Source organism: Myotis nattereri (genome assembly GCF_964212035.1).
Source record: "Myotis nattereri genome assembly, chromosome: 2".
NCBI classification, from domain to species: Eukaryota; Metazoa; Chordata; class Mammalia; order Chiroptera; family Vespertilionidae; genus Myotis; species Myotis nattereri.
In genome coordinates, this window is record NC_138076.1 from 190,719,059 (window position 1) to 190,738,864 (window position 19,806).

General features: G+C 42.9%; 1 protein-coding gene across 1 annotated transcript; it reads right to left on the minus strand.

The window, feature by feature from the left end:
* Positions 1-4,862: 4,862 nt before the first annotated feature.
* Positions 4,863-19,114, minus strand: DDX47 (DEAD-box helicase 47). The gene is made up of 12 exons (XM_081084674.1): positions 18,885-19,114; positions 18,186-18,279; positions 15,073-15,261; positions 14,757-14,828; positions 13,762-13,880; positions 12,651-12,722; positions 12,441-12,557; positions 11,060-11,206; positions 10,401-10,538; positions 8,365-8,435; positions 7,331-7,460; positions 4,863-5,982 (listed from the first exon to the last, which is right to left on the minus strand). Exons 1-12 carry the CDS (start codon positions 18,969-18,971, stop codon positions 5,851-5,853), a joined length of 1,368 nt encoding a protein of 455 aa, XP_080940800.1. The 5' UTR covers positions 18,972-19,114; the 3' UTR covers positions 4,863-5,850.
* Between the last annotated feature and the right edge of the window lie 692 nt (positions 19,115-19,806).

Consider the following 19,806-nt stretch of genomic DNA (forward strand, 5'->3'; position numbering starts at 1 on the left):
TCTAAGATGTTAGTTCTGAAAAGCAAGCAACTTTTCCTTGGTCAGGTATTATAAACAAAATTCCACTACAACTTTTTTGAAGAATAGGAGAAGTCTACTTTAGTGTCTCTTTAAGTAGCTATAACCATTGGAACACATTATAAAACATACACAAACCTACGCATTGCCAAGCACATACAAACCGATAAACATACTCGTAGTTCCTTTAAGTATCCTCAAAGGGAAAATGAACAATCTGTTTGATCACTAACATCCTCTCAAACCCTAAAATTCTTTTTTTTTTAATATATTTTTATTGATTTCAGAGAGGGAGAGGGAGACAAAGATAGAAACATCAATGCTGAGAGACAATCATTGATTGGCTGCCTCCTGAGGGGGAGCCCACAACCTGGGCTTGTGCCCTGACTGGGACTTGAAATGTGAGCTCTTGGTTCATAGGTTGAAGCTCAAACACTGAGCCATACCAGCCAACAAACCCTAAAATTCTGATATTGTGTGAAGTTTTACATGAACATTATGGCAGAGTCCAAAGGTCAAACTTACACATTTCCCAGAGACTTGGTGAAAATAGAGAACTATGGTGAAGCAGGAAATCCTTCCCCCTCACCCAGGCCTCTGAATTCCACCAAAACCAATTAAATGAAAACAGAAGCACGGATTAACGATGATGTGACCAAATCTCTATGCATTTTGTTGGCATGAGCTCACCCTGCAGAGTTCCTGAATACCCTTGGGTGAACGTAGGAAATCACAGAAGATGCAGAATACGGAATGCCCAGGTTTTAAAAAAATATCACAAACAAGCTTTTCAATGTTTCCTCAAGAAATGACTCATTACCTCCAGGAAACTTAAAACTATACGGCAAGCCCTAACTGGTTTGGCTCAGTGGATAGAGCGTCGGCCTGTGGACTGAAGGGTCCCAGGTTTGATTCCGGTCAAGGGCATGTACCTTGATTGTGGGTATATCCCCAGTAGGGGGTGTGCAGGAGGCAACTGATCGATGTTTCTCTCTCATCGATGTTTCTAATTCTCTATCCCTCTCCCTTCCTCTCTGTAAAAAATCAATAAAATATATTTTTTTTAAAAAACTATATGGCAAGCACCTAGCAAATGCCTCCTGCACAGCAAGGTCTCCACAGCCTCGTTGTAAAGAATCGCAAACAAACCATCACAAATGTCCAAACAGAAATATATAAGAAACCTTCTCATGGTCCCTCCTCTGTTGACCACCCAGAAGACACAATGGTGGTTGGAAGTCGGCACTGAATTTAACAGTTTGGGTTAGAGCAGTGATGGCGAACCTATGACACGTGTGTCAGAGGTGACACGCGAACTCAGTTTTTTGGTTGATTTTTCTTTGTTAAATGGCATTTAAATATATAAAATAAATATCAAAAATATAAATCTTTGTTTTACTATGGTTGCAAATATCAAAAAATTTCTATATGTGACACGGCACCAGAGTTAAGTTAGGGTTTTTCAAAATGCTGACACACCAGGCTCAAAAGGTTCGCATCACTGTGTTAGAGTGTCCAAGAGGTCAGGAATTGAGCAGGAGTACACTCCTCCCCCAAAATGAATGTTGGGAGAAAGAGCCAACATAGAAATCAGAGTGGAGTTAGCCGTCTAGTCCAATATTTCCGACCATCCCATATGATCGCTGCTACTCGTACTCTTTTGGAACCAGAGGGACAATTCCCCATCACTTGCTGCTGGAAGACATGCCTAGGACAGGATGAACAAACAAGTGGCTCACCAGCTTATTTGACGGAGGGCTATGGGCAAAGCTTACTCGATGGAGTAGGAGAGATACAATTTACACTCATAAACACAAACATGTACTGGGATAAGCAGTAACAGTACTCCTAGGTTAGAGTGGGGGGCAGGAGGGGACATGAACAGAGGGCAATGACTTAACCAGAATTCCAGAAGGAAAAGGCAGACTTTTAGAAAGAAAAAGCTGCTTGTAAGCAGAAAGGGAGGAAACGCAGACTGGGGCTGTGAAGAAGAGATAATAGTGGAATGCAGCTTGTTCTTACTACATCTGAACTTCGGTTTCCTAGTCCCCGTCTTCTGGGCCAGCCTAGCACATCTTCTTGAAGGCTGACACCTTTCAAATACCTCTAGGTAGCTCCCATACGCACCCTGACTCCCACCCCTTTGTCTCTGTGGGCCAAACACTGCACAAAGAGTCCTTTTAATGAGTCCCTGTGTTGCAGTCCCTGCTCAGAAAGAAAACTCCTTCCCATTCAGGGGTATCTTTTCTCCCTTCTGCCATCTACTGGTGGAACTGAACATATATTCCCTCACCTGACTGTTCCTGATTTGCAAATAGGTTGGAGTCCAAAAGCTCATTTATGTAATACTTGTTATGTGGAAGACATTTTTCCAAAGGAAAAAATATGTATGGTTCCATCTTTCCTTCATCAAATAAGCATTTATGAATAACATAATATGAAAGTATACACATATAAACACAGTATATATAATATAGAGGCTTCAAATTTTTACTTAACTCCTTATCAGCTATACAACCTAGACAAGCCACTTAGCCAGTCTTCATCTGTAGTAATCGTAATAATAGTGATAAATAAAGTGGCTAACATTATTAATCATTATGATGATCCATAATATAGTCATGTAAACCTCACAACCCTGTAAGGTAGGCACATTACATAAGATCTATGGCTCTTCAGATAAGGAGACTGGAACATGGAAAGGGTGAATATCTCGCCCATGGTCTCACAGCTCATAAGAAGCAGACCTGACAGTCTGACTCCACAGTCATAACAGGAACGATAGCCACCTTTCAGGATTGTTCAAGGACTTAGATGCAACACAGGTAAAGCTGCTGACACGCAGCACGTTTTAAAAACAACAGCTATTGATCATTCACTGGGGGTTGGGCCCTGCAAGATCGTAAAGCTGCATCCACATCCATGAGTGAGCCATGGTCCTGCCCTCTAGGCAAGCACAATTACAACACAGTGCTAAGACCGAGTTCAGCTAAGACAGTTCAGCAAAGACAGCATCGGACTTTTTTTTTTTTTTTTTAACTTTCTTCGGCATAGTCTTCCTAGTACTTGGCACAGTGGCTAGGATATAGCAGGCACTGGGAAGGAACAGAATTTTTAAAAATAAAATAAAATTAGGTTCAAGACTCTGAGTCAGACAGGATAGATGCTCTTAATTTCCATATTAGCAAGTGAGAGAGACCGAGGTTCAGGACCTATCACAAGATCACACAGCAAGAGCGAGTGGGAGCGACTGATACTTTTACCAACTTCCTTGCACTCCCCCATCCCTCTGCTTTCTTCCAGGCCCCCAGGTGGCATCCAGAGGTTAATGAAGGTAATACTTTCTGAGGGTATCAGGTGGGTGGATGGCTATAAGCAGATAAAAACTTCAATATGAGCAGACATCGGGGACCACATCAGAGATTACACAGTCTCTAATGGGCCCATTTTCTTCCTCTCTTCCACGTGGCACAAATCAGCTCTTTACTCTAGGTGAGACTGTTTATGGCTATTTCCCAGAGTTCAAGTTTCTACAGTTATTTTTAGCTGGAATTTCACTGCATACCTGGGACAGGTGAGGCATGAAAAGGAATGTGGGTGTGGGTAACCCTTGAATCTCTAGTGCCAGGGTCTGGGTCTCTTGTCATTCCAGCCAAAGAGGGGTGACTCACACCCTGATTTATTATCTGCACTAAGGCTAGGTTTCACCTTAAGAAATATGTGGATTAAAACCTCCTGTATATTCTCTAATTTTGTATTCAAGTCTTTGTGTTTGCTCTTTGGAACATGCTTTCTTGGATGTTACTTTGTTACCTGCTTTTGATAACTTGGAATGCCTTCATTTTCTGTTACCAATATCACAGCCCGAGGTTCTTTCTAGTCCCATTTCCCAGGCCTGTGAGGGACCTGGGGCAGATTAGAGTACCTGATTTACATTTTTTGCAGGTGAGAAGCTACCTGGAAAACACTCTGGCTGTAAGCTGGCTGTCTTGATAGTCAGCCAAGTTCTAGGATATTCATTACATTGTTTAAGGACTAAAAGAATCGTGATCTATCTAGACCCCTTCTGGCAACCACTAGAATGCCCTCAGAGTGCCCGAAATTCCAGAGTGCCTGGGATTCTGAGCCTGCTTGAAGCTTGGAATGGCCTCTCCAACTGACCCCTTCATAAGACAGAGGTTTTTTCCTCATCTCACGTTAGCTCTGTACAGAAGAGGTAAAACCAGGCTCACTAGGATCATGAAGTCATGACACCGTAAAGCTATAAAAAGTGGTTTTATGATTCAGCTGAGAAATAGAGAACTTTTTCTCTGGGCCAGCATTCCATGACTATTGAGATACGCCCTTTAGAGGTCTTAAAAGTCAGGTGAGGTGTGTTTGTCTGCAGTTGGGAGAGGTGGAGAGGTTGGTCAGTTGGTTGAAGCTGTTTCTTAAATCAGGAAAACAGAGCTAAGGAATTACACCAAGAAGGGAGCAGAACAAAGGCCACAGACCTCCTTCCCCATCCCTTAACTAGAGCCACCGGGAACCTGACTGCAAAGACAATTTACATTTATTTAAAGAACGTCATTTTAAACCCCTACACTTCTACCCATCCCACCATTTCTGAAGACCTATCTCCTGTCTCTTCTAATCAACTCTTACCACTTCTATTTCACAATGCAATCTTAAACCCTAAGGAACATAGCAGTCCAGAAAGAGTTTGTAATGGATTGACTAGTGTACCCAAAAAAATTCATGTCTACCTGGAACCCCAGAACATGTGACCTTATTTGGAAAGAGGGTCTTTGCAGGTAAAAAGTTGATCCTTGAACACAAGTTAGTAATTCAACAATCCTTCCCCTGCCCTATGCAGTTGAAAATCTGCATATAATTTAAAATATATTTTTATTGATTTCAGAAAGGGAGAGGGAGAAATAGAAACATCGACTATGAGAATCATTGATTGGCTGCCTCCTGCACGCCCCCTACTGGGGATCGAGCCCGCAACCTGGGCATGTGCCCTTGACCTGAATCAAACCCAGAACCCTTCAGTCTGCAGGCCGATGCTCTACCCACTGAGCAAAACCAGCCAGGGCTGCAAATAATTTTTGACTCCCCCCAAAAAATAACTAGAGTTGCCCCCAAGTATCCATGAGGGATTAATTCCAGGGCCCCCTGCAGATACCAAAATCTGCAGATACCAAAATCTGCAGATGCTCAAATCCCTTATATAAAGTAGTGTAAAACAATGCATACAGTGAGTTTTCCACATCTGCAGATTCCCAACCACGTTTAACTTAAGAACCACCAATGAATTTGCCACGTAACTGCCACTGTTAGTTTCTTACCTATGAGCAAGATCTTCTTAAATCTATGTCCTTTACCTTATAAAGGTCTTCAAGAAGTTTCAATCTTTAAAAAATAATATTTAAATTTATTATTTCACATGAGGTCTAACGAAGCACAAGCTGAGATTGCTTATGCATCCTAGGTATCCCCATTCTACAGATGCAGAAGCTTCTTTACAATTCCAGGTCAAGTGCTGCATCACATAGTCCTTGACTTGCAGCTGAGAAAGCAACAGGTCTGTGTGAAGTGACAGAAGGGCACATCCTACTCCTGTCATGAGCAGGAACCAAAGTGGAAGAACAGTAAAACCTGTACAAAACATTCTGCACTCATGACACTCCAACACATAGAAAGGAGAGTAAGTACTGAAGCAGCTGAGCAGATTCTGGACATAATTCTGACAGATTTCGGTCTGAAGAACTCTATGGCAGGAGGTTTCTTTCTCTTCCTCAATCCCCTTTCACACAACCGAAAGCAGAAATCAAGTCTTTATAAAAGAGACTAACGGCCTTTCCGTTTCTTCATTTTCCCTCCTGCCACCTTGTTCCTGACACCCAAAGCACCCTCCGTATCATCATTGTCCCCAGCATCGTCCCGTGTACGTTTCTTCTTTTCTCCATGCTCCCTCAGCTCCTGCAAAACAGAAAGGATAGGACTGAAAATGAACCACTGTCACTGAAGATTAGCACATCCTGGTTTCTCCTCCATAAAATCAAACAATGAGTAACTTCCTAAAGTTTCACATTAGCAAGGAAATAAGACCCAAATCCCAATATACAAAAATGTTAACCTTATTAACAATCAAAGATACAAATTCAAACAATAAGCTATTATTTTCACATGGCAGAGTAGCAAAGATTTTAGAGAATGGTAATATCTAGTATTAGTCAAAATGTGAGGACATTCACATATACTTTCGCTGACAGTGTAAACTGCTATAGCTTTTCTACAGGGCAATGCAGCATTCCATGTGAATTCAAATTTTAACTGTATACTCCTCAGCCCAACTGTTCTAAGGATTATTCTAAGGAAACAAGACAAGTACGTAAAACTGTACATACTAGGATGTTCAACCGTGTTAGTTAAGACAGAAAAAATTACAAAAAGCCTAAATACATATCAATGTAAATCATGTTACATATGCATAACAATTCTTTGCAGCCATGAAGAAATGATCACATGGATCTAATTTGCTGAAATCAAAAAATATTAATCATATACAATTAGATAAAGTCTAATTATGGCTAAGAAAAGAAAAATAGCCAACGGTTACCTATGGTTCTCTGTGAGGGGTGGCTTATACGTTCCATTTACTATTTGAATCCTTTCTGTATTTTCTGAATTTCCCCCTCCCAATGCACATGTAAACAAAAATATCAAAGAATTCTATTTTGAAAGAAAAATAAAACCAAGTCCACACTTCAGCTACTCCGAGGCACCCCATGGGCGAAGTTCCTCTGTCCCTCAGACTAGAATTCCAGGGAGCAGATGACACTTGCAAGGATTCTCCTTTAGAATCTTCTCATCTCCACTGCTACTGTTATTGCTACTACTAGCAACTATGCAGTTTATATTAGCTTACCTGGTGCTCACAGAATCCTGTAAGGTATTCAAGGTAAGCATTACTCCCTAAATTAGGATAGGAACTGCTTGGTGAGGAACTGCTTCTGAGAAATCAGTGACAACTGGGACATCTGATCTCAAGTTCTAAGGCTTTCCTGCCACATGTGAAACATGAACAGTGGCTGAGACTGTGGTCACTGTGGTCAGACTGAGTCTGAATCCTGATTCAACCACTTAGTTGCATTGTCTAATGATGGACCTACCATCTCTAAGCGTTAGCATGCTTAGAAATGCATTTATTCTTAAATTCAGAATACATTATCCAGCTCCTACATTTTATTATGAGGACTAATACAATATCTAGCACATAGTTAATATCATTAGCAAAAAAGTTGGTAAAAAAAAATAAGTTGCATACCATTCGGGCAAACCTTTGGGCTTCAGTCACACGTTCTGTCAGCATCATAACCTCGTCATCCTGTGTTGGAAAGACAGGCAGTTTCTTCCCAATTAAGTGTTCTATGCGCTGGAAGAGTTCCACATCATACCTGAGGAAGAAATATTGGCATGGTTTTGGTGGACTGACAATGCAAACGTTAGCCCATTCCAAAATATATATTACATTATATGATGCAACAGGAGCCACAGTGTTAAACAATACTGAATCTACTGTTCCTTTTCAGAATACTAACTAAATGCAATATTTTGTGCATAGCCCATTAGAAAATCCCCCAATACAGTCTTTACTCCCAGAAAAGCACCGGGCTCATAAAATTTTTCCTTTAAAAAGAAAATCAGAAATAGTTATTCTAATTCTGTGAGGTGAGGGGAGGTCAGTGCTCTCTGGCTCTAGCAGTTAAAGACCGGTTTAGCTCAGTGGATAGAGCATCGGCCCGTGGACCGAAAGGTCCCAGGTTCGATTCCGGTCAAGGGCATGTACCTGGGTTGCAGGCACATCCCCAGTAGGAGGTGTGCAGGAGGCAGCTGATCGATGTTACTTTCTCATCGATGTTTCTAACTCTCTATCCCTCTCCCTTCCTCTCTGTAAAAAATCAATAAAATATATTAAAAACATTAAACTTTAAAAAAAAGAAATAATAGGGTGGTTTTTGTCCTTCTATATACTAAATACTATACTAGCCCTTGTAGACAACATCTCCAATCTCATTAAAACCCTGCAGTATTAACATTAGGGGCCAGTGAATTCTTTGTTGTGGGGCGTCCTTTGCAGTGTGGGATGCTTAGCAGCATTCCTGGCCTCTACCCACAGGTGGCACTGTGACAAACTGATGTTTTCAGACTTTTCCAAAGGCAGGCATTATTTCCATTTTATGAACGATGAAACTGGGATCAGGGAGGTTAAGTAACTGGTAGAGTCAGGTTCCAAGTCAGTTTGCTCCCAAGCTCTGCTTTTTTCTCAACACTGCTCTGCCCCAAACACAATTCACTTACTGTGTGACAAAGGTAATAGACTTTCCGGAGCGCCCAGCTCGAGCTGTTCGACCTACTCGATGGATGTAATCCTGAAACAAAAAGGGTAAATGAATTTGAGTTACATGTAGTATAAATAAAAACTATGTAAGTAAGGTCTTACTGAAAACCTCTGAAAGAAAACAAATTCGTATTGGAACATGGACAATGGATTTAAAATTCTGTTGAGATAAATCTGCATCACCTTTTTTATTCTCACAACACAAACTGACCCCATTCTTCCTTTCTTTTATAGAAAGACAAATCTACAAAGCATATCTACATGGTCACTAAGCATATTCACATGGTGCAGAGAAAAACAGCATTGGATCTAGAGGCAGACCTGAGTCACAGCTCTGGTTTTACCAACTACCAGCTACACAACTGCCTGTAAATCACATAACCTGTCTGAACCTTGACTTCTTACCTATAAAACAGGGATAGAAGACATGCCCAAATTCAGTGATTGTGAAAATCAAATGAGACAGCACCTTGTCTACAGCAGTTAAATATATAGCCAAGAGATACGAGTTGGTCTCAACCAGGGAGGATTTTGTCCTCCCCAGGGAATATTTAGAAAAATATGAAAACTTATCTGCTTGTCATAGTGTCACCTGTGGGCAAAGGCCAGGAATTCTGCTAAGCATCCTACACTACAAAGGACAGCCCCCACAACAAAGAATTCACTGGCCCCAAATGTTAACAGTGTCCAGATTGAGAAACCCAAGATACACTAAGGACCACAAGCTGTCACTTCTAAAAAAATGAGACTGACAAAGATCAGCACACTGCATCTGCCCCTCTGACTGTGATCATTATTTAACACCTCTCTGTGGCTACCTTCATTCACCTTTATTAATAGTGTATCTGCAGGCAGGTGCAAAATGGTAAGAATGAATAAATCAGGAGCTTTCCTAGTTTTTGACACTTAACTAATCATGGACCAAGAAAGAAAAAGAAAATACAGTAAACATTTCATTAAGAAATATACTCTGGCCCAGCTGTGGCTCAGTGGTTGAGCATCAACCTATGAACCAGGAGGTCACAGTTCAATTCCTGGTCAGGGCATATGCTCCGGTTGCAGGCTCGATCCCCAGTGTGGGGTGTGCAGGAGGCAGCCAATGGATGATTCTCCCTCATCATTGATCTTTCTTTCTTTCTTTCTTTCTTTCTTTCTTTCTTTCTTTCAATATATTTTATTGATTTTTTTACAGAGAGGAAAGGAGAGAGATAGAGAGAAACATCGGTCAGCTGCCTCCTGCATAGCTCCCACTGGGGATATGCTGCAACCAAGGCACATGCCCTTGACCAGAATCAAACCTGGGAACTTTCAGTCTGCAGGCCAACACTCTATCCACTGAGCCAAACCAGTTAGGGCCATCACTGATGTTTTTTTCTCTCTCTCTCCCACTCCTTTCCTCTCTGAAATCAATAAAAATTAAAAAAAAAAATACACTCTCAATACAATGGAATATTATTCAGCCATAAAAAAACAAGAATTAAATCTTGCCATTTGTGATAACATGGATGAATCCTGAGGGCATTATGCTAAGTTAAGTAGTTCAGAGAAAAACAAATACTATATGATCCTAACCTATATGTGAAATCCAAAATAGAAACAAAAAACTGAGCTCATAGACACAGAGAACACATGTGTTGTTGCCACAGGTTGAGGTGGGGTTAGAGGAGTGAAATGGGTAAGGAGATGGGGGGCAGTGTCTATAGGTATAAATTTTCAGCTACAAAATAAAAAAGTCTTGGGAATGTAACATTATAGTCTGTAATACTGTAATGCATATTTGAAAGGTGATAAGAGAATAGATCTTAAAAGTTCTCAAGAAAAATACTGATTATTATGTGTAGTGATGGCTGTTAACTTGGCTTATTGTAATGATCATTTACAATATATACAAATATCGAACTTTTACCCTGTATACCAGAAATGAATATAATGTTATACGTGAATTACACCTCAATTTCACTTTGGGACTAGAAAGTCAGGTCAGAAAAGGACTCACCTTGGAATGAGTAGGAATGTCAAAGTTGACAACTACATCCACATGAGGAATGTCCAAACCTCGGCTTGCAACATCAGTTGCTAGAAGAATGGAACGAGCCTTTGCCTTAAACTTATTAAGGGATCCTAGGCGCTTGCTCTGAAATGATGAAAAAAAGACATGAAAATAATCTAAGGACTCTTAGAATCTCAGACATACCAAATAGACATATTAAATACAAGAGATAAATTTTTTAATAGATATTTCCCCCCAAGTCCAGATTGTACTTCACGGGCCAAAAAGAAACATGAAAGCAACAAAAAAAATATTTAAGACTAAGGCTAGAAAATACTAGCATGACATAAGAATTGTTTAACATAATAGATAATTGGGCAATAATTTATTAAAAATTCTTAGAGATCAGAGAATCACTATTACCACAAGAGCTGAATAAATCAACTCAATGGCTTCCACATCAGAAACTACCTATGGCATTAACTAGAATCTCTTGCTTATCCTGAAAGGAGGAAGTAAGCATCCAGAGCAACACGCCAAGTGCATAAAATCAATCCTGGGAAGATGCACTAATGCCATGTGTTGTTACCGTACAAATCTATTGCTATATGGTTTATCTTCCTCCTGCCACCTGTTCACCTCCAATGACACCGAGGAATCTTTACCTGACTCATCTGTCCGTGGAGGGGGATGGCAGTGAATCCAAGATTTCGGAGTAGCAAAGCTGTTCTCTGAGTATTGTTACAGGTGCTGCAGAATATCATAAAGGAGTTTCCAGCCAATTCATTTAGAATATAAACCAGGTAGGTATCCTAAATTACAAACAAAAGACAATACATGTAATTGAACCTGGAAAAAAAGGTTGGGGTCCTGGGCATATAAATTCCATAAAAATAATAAACTTATACTTGCTTCTCAATTATACAAACCCCTAGCTGCCAGCTTTTTCACTCTTTATTTCATTTTTGGTTAATCCTAACCCGAGGATATTTTTCCATTGATTTTTCAAGAGAGTGAGAAGGAGGGGGAGAGACAGAGGGAGAGAAACATCAATGTGAGAGAGACATATCAATTGGTTACCTCCCGCATGCGCCCCAACCAGGGCTAGGATGAAGCCTGCAACCAAGGTACATGCCCTTGACTGGAAATGAACCTGTGACTCTTCAGTCCTCAGGCCGACACTCTAACCACTGAGCCAAACTGGCTAGGGCTAAAATATATATATATTTTAAACATATTTTTATTGATTTCAGAGAGAAAGGGAGGAGACAGAAACATCAATGATGGGAGGGAATCATTGATTGGTTGCCTCCTGAATGTTGGACCAAGCCTGCAACCCAGACATATGCCCCCAACCGGAATCGAACCTGTGACCCCTCTTCAGTCCACAGGCAGACGGCTCTATCCACTAAGCCAAACCAATTAGGGCTAAAGCATGTATTTTTAAAGATTTCCGAGAGGAAGGGAGAGGGAGAGACAGAGAGAAATATCAGTGATGAGGGAGAACCATCGATCTGCTGCCTCCTGCACGCCCCCTACTGAGGCTCGAGCCCTCAACTCAGGCACATGCCCTGACTGGGAATCAAACAATGACCTCCTGGTTCATAGGTCAATGTTCAACCACTGAGCCAAACCAGCCAGGTCAGCTTTGCACTCCTTAAACAGCATTATCGTCTCTGTGAACTCTGAATTTCATACAGCCTGAGCCAAGCACAAGGAGATCTATACTCAGCAATCAGAAAAAGTCCTCTCATCAAGGCACAACACAGGGTCCTTTGACTACAAAAAAAGCCACATAATAAGTACACAAAAGAAAAACGCCCTCAAGGATGGGGTTGGGAAGGAATTATATCATAATTTCGTTACTGTGGTTTACTTAGTATGTTGTGAATTCGTGGAATGTTTGACTTTATCAGTGATAAACAGAACCACAGTCGGCTCTCTAAAGCAAACAAAAAGAACTCCAATCTGTAGCACAGCTCTTAACTAATCGAGAGTTGACTCATTTTCAGATGCTTTGGAAAGGAAGGAGAGGGAACACTTCACCTTGAATTTAGAGGGAATAAAAATATAATATTGCTGCAATTTCTCAACCGTCTGGTATTTAGAGGAAACAGCACATTTCACAGGATCCTTCAGTGCTGCTCGCTGAAGTTTTTGTACCTAAAAAAAAAACAAATAGTTTTACTATTGTTATTGTTGTTTGCATTAATCAATTCTTATAAGGAAGAAATAAGAAGTCCTAGAAAATTTCACCTTCTTGGTCATGGTAGCAGAGAAGAGAAAAGTTTTCCGATCTCGGGGAATCACTTTGAGAATCTTGTCAACCTAAGGCACAAAGAGGAAAGGGTATCAATACAATATTTTTTAAAAATAAATTTCTTTATTGATTTCAGAGGAGAGGGATAGAGAGATAGAAATATCAATGATGAGAGAGAATCATCGATCAGCTGCCTCCTGCACACACCCCCCGCCCCCCCCTGGGGATTGAGCCCGAAACCCTGGCATGTGCCCTTGGCCAGAGTCAAACCAGGACCCTTCAGTCCGCAGGCCAACACTGTATCCACTGAGCCAAACCGGCTAGGGTTCAATACAATATTTAGACTAGACATCTGCAAATATTCTTTGTGAAGGAGACAGAAAATAGAATAACAAACTAAATACAATACTGTGGGGATTTGGGGACTCAAAAATTCAATTCAATCCAGCTAAAATTTACAAAATATTTACTATTTGATACCATACCAAATGCTATAAAAAAAAACAATGTGATTCAGTGAAAAAGAACAATTTAAATTAGCACATAAGAACTAATCTAAGAGAAAAGTCAAGAATAGGTATTAATCAAGTACATAAGCTATGATGAGTAGGTCATCAAAAAAAAAAGCACAGATATTTCAAAGTGTGTGGAAAAGGTCTATATCAAGGGTCTTCAAACTTTTTAAGCAGGGGGCCAGTTCACTGTCCCTCAGACTGTTGGCGGGCTGGACTATAGTCTAAAAAAAAACTATGAACAAATTTCTATGCGCACAGCGGCGGCAAAAACACCCGACGGGCCGGATAAATGTTCTCGGCGGGCCGCATATGGCCCGCGGGCTGTAGTTTGAGGGCCCCTGGTCTATATCAAATAAAATGGAAAAAGAAAATCTGGTTTTGATAGTCCTCATCTCTGAAAACCGAGTCAACTATACTCTAAAGAGGATGCTGAGGCACTAACAATGGGAAGAGCACCACGAATGAAAAAGGCAGATGTTTAGATCAGCTGATAATGACGCAGCTCTCCCCATACAGCAGGTGTGCAATGAATCAAATTCTGAAACAGGGCACTTGAGATGCTCTAAGAGGAGGAAAGAAATTGGGAGCTCACCTCTGTCTCAAAATCCATATTCAGAATTCGGTCTGCTTCATCCATGACCAAGTATTTGAGAGCTCTTAGGTTGAAACCTTTCGTATTTTCCAAGTGGTCAATCAGTCGACCAGGAGTTGCTACCAAAGAAAGGTTGAGGAGAAAGAGCAATGTTTAAGAACAAGGACAAAAAGGAAGTTACTAAGCCCCTCCTCCACCACCACCACCCTCAATTTCAGAAATGAAAAATTAAATAGGTTTACAAAAACCTGTTCTTCAAAGTCTTTCTGTTAGAGTAAGCTGGCACAAACAGAGCAGCAACGTATAGAATGATACCAGGGAGGGGAAAGTTCCAGGTGCCAACTACTATAGGCTGGCACCTTGCCCAGGGTGACCTTTCCTCCCCTAGCATGTCATTGGTCATTGGTTTAGACCTTAGAGGAGGAACAAGGGGCTGGAGAACAGCCTCCTATTACTCCCGTAAAAGAACAGGAGACGAGAATAGGAAAGGCCCTGATAGGTTAGCTTAAAGAAGGAGCTAAGCCCAGCCAGTGTGGCTCAGTGGTTGAGCATCCACCAATGAACCAGGAGGTCATGGTTCGATTTCTGGTTCGATTCTGGTCAGGGGACATGCCCAGGTTGAGGGCTGGATCCCCAGTAGGGGGTGTGAGGGAGGCGGCCGATCAATGATTCTTGTCTTTGATGTTTCTATCTCTCCCTCTTCCTTCCTCTCTGAAATCAATAAATATATTTTTAAAAAGGAGCCTTTGACAATACCCCAGGGTAGCTCTCTGAGCAGCCCATTCAACTCTTCCTTTTGAGTATACTTTTGCTTTGCTTGCTAAATAAACTGCCTCCTGAGCTACTTCTTGGCTCTGAATGCTTTCCTAGCCGAACTCAAAAACTGAGGTCCACATTCGCTGCTAACATTTCCACACAAGTAAGTAACTCCCAACATCGGTAGATTTTCTCCAATTCATCACTGCCAGTATCTTTTCCCTTTGGCAACTACTCACCTATTACTACATGTGGTTTTTTTGCCAGGGCCAGAGACTGGGACATTGAATCAATTCCACCTACAATCACGGCTACAGGAAAAAAAAAAAAATAATAAACATAGGAAAGAGACCCTTAGTTTTCCACAGTTCACTGATCACCCTTTAAAGCCAATGCTAGATTTCTACTTAAATTTACAACTTTCCCCAAAGCTAAAATACCAAATCAGCTTTTTGGTCAATAAACTTATGCTAATTATACTTCCTTCCATTCTCCTTTCACACTCATTCTCAACTAGTGAAGGAGCCCTAAGACTCCTTTCCTCTTAGAACTTACCAGTCTGTACTCCAATAGAAGATCCTAGGGCTTCAAACTGCTCTGAAATCTGAAAGGCCAGCTCTCGGGTGGGGGTGAGAACTAAAGCAAACAAACGCTGAGGCGTCTCCAGCAGCGCATTCAGAATGGGCAAAGCAAAGGCCCCTGTTTTTCCAGAGCCGGTTTCCGCCAGCCCAATGATATCACGACCTAGGGGGTGGAAAAAAAGAAAACATCTCACAGCAAAGAGATTTTCTCTGCATTTTTCCACTTTCTCTACAATGACACAATGCTGGGCACAAAGTAAACACTGAATAAATATTTGAGGAACTGGGGGCAGAAGAAGGTTGAATAGACAGACGAGATGAGCTCTAGATGAGCTCAAAATCCAGGGACGAGATACACAAATACAGTACAGTGTGATAAGGGCTTTAATATAAGCCCCTGCAAAATGCAGTAAGAACACAAAGGAATGAGTAACTTACTGCCCTAAAGAGTCAGGAGAAGCTAAAAGAGATGATGACTAAATTAGATCTGGAAGTAAGCACAGAAGGTAAGGAAGGGCATTCCCATAGGATGGATGACGAGAGGCTGAAAGCTTTAAAAAACATAGCAGACTTGCCAAAACCGGTTTGGCTCAGTGGATAGAGCGTCGGCCTGCGGACTGAAGGGTTCCAGGTTCGATTCCGGTCAAGGGCATGTTACCTGGGTTGCGGGCACATCCCCAGTAGGAGATGTGCAGGAGGCAGCTGATCGATGTTTCTTTCTCATCGATGTTTCTAACTCTCTATCCCTCTCCCTTCCTCTCTGTAAAAAATCAATAAAATATATTTAAAAAAAAAAAAAAAAAAACCATAGCAGACAGAGTAGGGAGAGAGAGCTGTGCAATGTGCTGGAGCAGACATCTTAGGGGGAAAGGGGAGAAGAATGAGGCTAGAAAGGAAACTCATAAGCCCTGCTAAAGAGTTTTGTTATCTTCCGATAGCGAGATGAACTGAAGTGGGGAATATCATGACCAATGTTATTCATTAGGCCTGCCTGATGGCACAGGGAGGAGTCGAGGAGCTAACAATCCAGGTCCCTTCTTCTGAGGGAAGGATGTCATAAGTAATCCCTTAAGCCATTACGGATAAGATTTGGAAAATACCTCCCAAGCCAAACCACCAGAACAAGGCCCAATGGAACGGCTTCCTCTGAGCTATGACCTCCAGTGTTCCCACTGTTCCTGACTGCGTGACTGCTGAGGTTTCCTTACCTAGACATTAGCCCCCTGAAGTAACCTGAACATGACTCTGTTCTTTACAATCTAAAATGACCCAAACTCCCACAATGGGGAACACACAGGAAAATGGGAGCTCAATGAGGATACCAGGGGATACCAAGGCATTGAGAACAGAAACCAGTGAAATTTAGGAAGTTCCAAAAGGAAATGTATTTGACACTCAGGTTTCTGGCATGGGAAACTCAAAGGCCATAAACTGAGATAGGGACTACAGAAAAATTAGTTCCGGTGAGGAAAACAATGACTCTGGTTTGGACATAGTAAACCGGAGGTTCCTACAATAAGCTCAGAGAAAAATATCTAAAAACCAGCTGGGCCGAAACTGGTTTGGCTCAGTGGATAGAGCGTCGGCCTGCGGACTGAAATGTCCCAGGTTCGATTCCGGTCAAGGGCATGTACCTGGGTTGCGGGCACATCCCCAGTAGGAGATGTGCAGGAGGCAGCTGATCGATGTTTCTCTCTCATCGATGTTTCTAACTCTCTGTCTCTCTCCCTTCCTCTCTGTAAAAAATCAATAAAATATATTTTAAAAAAAAATTTTTTTAAATAAAAATAAAAACCAGCTGGGAATACTTGCGTGGGGCTCGGAAGAAAAGTGGGGGTTAGAAATACAGATCAAAGCACTATTCTCTCTCTAGAGCTAGTTTAGTTCTTAACCTGGGACTTGTGGGAGAGGAATAAAGTCAGAGCAAGGGATAAATTTTATGTGTAGATAGATTTATGTGTTTTTTTCTGGGGAGAAACTCTTTAACTTTTATTTGATACTCAAAGGGGCAAGAAACCCCAAGAATGTCCCCCTTCTCCGATGGTAATGTACCTCACTTTCTCTGAGGATCTTAATGAATTTCAGTTAACACTTCTGGGTCTTTCTCCACCCACCCTGGTCCTCTAAAGTTGAGTTTTGGGAATGTAGGAACAGGGTTTCACTTCTCCCTTTATTAAAGTTCACCCCGTTAGCTCCAGGCCCAGTAGTCATCAGCCACTCTTCTGCAAATCTGATACCCATGTCTTATAGCAAGAGCTCTCAACAGCTCCAGATACTAACAACGGTTCCAGGGACCCTTGTGTAAATCTGCACTTATTATTCATGATGCCTTTTTTTGTTGTTTTGGTTTTGTTTTGTTTTGTTTGGTGCACCGTTTCCGGAGGTACTGCAATACCGGGTCGATGCGTGGAGTGGACGGAGCAAGCTCCGATTCCATCTCCCTATTCCAAAAATACATTTCATATAATGTCCTCAGAAAGAGGATGCAACAGATATTAAACTAAGAGCAGACATGGCACTTGATCTTAGCCAAAAGGCCGAGAAGCGAGTCATGATTTCTAACAAGTCTTGTGTTAGTACATTTTAATCCAGCGCTTCCTTGGGTCAGCATCCGCTGCAGACACTAAAGCTCCTGATACAAAGTCAGCTCAGCCCTGGCCAGGGTGGCGCAGGCGGCGGGACTGTCATCCCGGGCACCGCAGGGTTGTGGGTTCAATTCCCGTCGGGGCACATACCCACGCTGTAGGTTCCATCCCCGTGGATGTTTCTCTCTCTCTCCCTCCCTCCTTCCCTCCCTCCCGTGCTCTCACTCTCTCGCGCGCTCTCTCTCTGCTTTCCTCTCTCTCTCAACAGAAGACGTAACAGGTGACGATAGGTAGTTTCACAGAGTGATTCACAAATCATATTATAAGGAAAAAACAGAAAGTAAAAGTGGAGAAGAACTTTTACAGAAGCCAACACGCCACCAAAACTGTGCGTGGTCAGCGAGCACACTTTTATTTCACTCGAAGCAGCAAGGCGCAGTTCTCGGACACTCTCCCAAGTTCACACCGGCTGTCCCCGGCCACCTGTTCGCCGCCGACCTACCTTGCAAGGCCAAAGGAATGGCTTCCACCTGGATTTTGGTGGGCTTCGTCCATCCCAGCTGGTCGCAAGCTTCGCACAGCACATCGGTCACACCCTGGGAATAAAACAAAACGCGGGCATCAGCACACACTCCCCGCCCCTCATGAAGCGGCTGTCGGAGCCCGGGCGGGGCGGCCGGCGGCACGTGCGCGCATCCCTCACACTCCTTCCGAGGGCGCCCGCCCTGCGTCCGCTCGTCCGCTCGTCCGCTCGTCCGCTCGTCCCGCTCCTCCTATAAGTGCTCCTGCTCGCCAGGGACAAAGCCAGGTTCCTGACACTATTATTCCATTTAACCCTCATGATCCCATGGGGCTCTTCCCCAACTCACAGACGTCGAGGAGGCAGAGGCGTAGCAACCCGCTCTGGGGAGAGGCTGGGCCAGAATCCGAACCTGGCTCATCTGCCTCCAAAGCCCACGCGTCGCCACATCCACACGGAGAAAAGCGCCAGCGGGGCTCTCACAGCCCGGCCGGCAGCCACCCGCGCCCCCGACGACCAAGCTCAGCGGGTCAGGGAGCGCGCCCGGCGCCCGAGCTTCGGGAACTCCGGGGGACGCCTCAGCTAGGCCCCAGCGGCTTGTGTCCACCGCCAGCCGGGATCTAAGGCCACTGGTCTCTGCCTGCGCCTGGCGCCCGCAGTACAGAGAGAAACTGCCCTCACCAGGTCTTTAAATGTTTTCGTTTCCTCCTCCTCCACGGCCGGCTGCGGCGCTTCTGTAGGGGAACCGGCATCCTCGGGCGCCGCCATGCTGTGCAGCGGCTCCGGAAGTGGGGCGGCGGCGCGCGGGATGCTGGGTAATGTAGTTGTAGTTCTCCCGACCGCGTGTTCTGCGCGCCCCCCTGCGGCCTTGCCGGGTTTTGCACCAACGGACCGGAGGGCTGTGGCTTCGCGGAAACCTAGTGGGAAAGTTAGAAACGGATATGAGTGTGGACTTGCGGAACTGAACCCAGTACAGAAGGGGCCGACGACCAGGGCCTCCAATATGCCCTTCAGATCCCCACCCATTATGCTCCTTACTTTTCAACCATAGAGTTTTAAACAGGTTGATATCACAGTACTATTTATTATAATTATTATTTCATTTATTTATTAAAACATTTGTTGAGTGCCTACCATATGCTAGGGCTTGTTTTATGCTTAGTGACAATGTATGCTTAGTGACAAGGGCAGCGTCCTCTACCCTTGTGGAGAAGACAGATAATAAATAAGTGATCACAGCCCTGGCCGGTTTGGCTCAGTGGATAGAGCATCAGCCTGCGGACTGAAGGGTCCCAAGTTCGATTCCAGCAAGGACACATGCCTGGGGTTGCAGGCTCGATCCCCAGTAGTGTGTGTGCAGGAGGCAGGGATCAATGATTCTCTCTCATCATTGATGTTTCTATCTCTCTCTCCCGCTCCCTACTTCTCTGAAATAAAAAAATATATATTTTTTAAAATAAATAAGTGATCACAGAGCATTGTGCTAAGCGAAATAAGCCAGTCAGAGAAAGATAAATATCACATGATCTCATTCATTTGTGGAATATAATGAACAACGTAAACTGATGAATATAAACAGATCCAGAGACAGAGAAGCATCGAT

Excerpts from the sequence above, each read along its gene's own strand:
- DDX47 (XM_081084674.1), bottom strand. The coding sequence starts at position 18,971 with ATGGCGGCGCCCGAGGATGCCGGTTCCCCTACAGAAGCGCCGCAGCCG. Across the intron at positions 14,829-15,072 it reads TTCTATTGGAGTACAGACTG|CCGTGATTGTAGGTGGAATT; the intron begins GTAAGTTCTAAG and ends TTTTTCCTGTAG. Across the intron at positions 8,436-10,400 it reads ACATTCCTACTCATTCCAAG|GATTACATCCATCGAGTAGG; the intron begins GTGAGTCCTTTT and ends TTTTTGTTTCAG.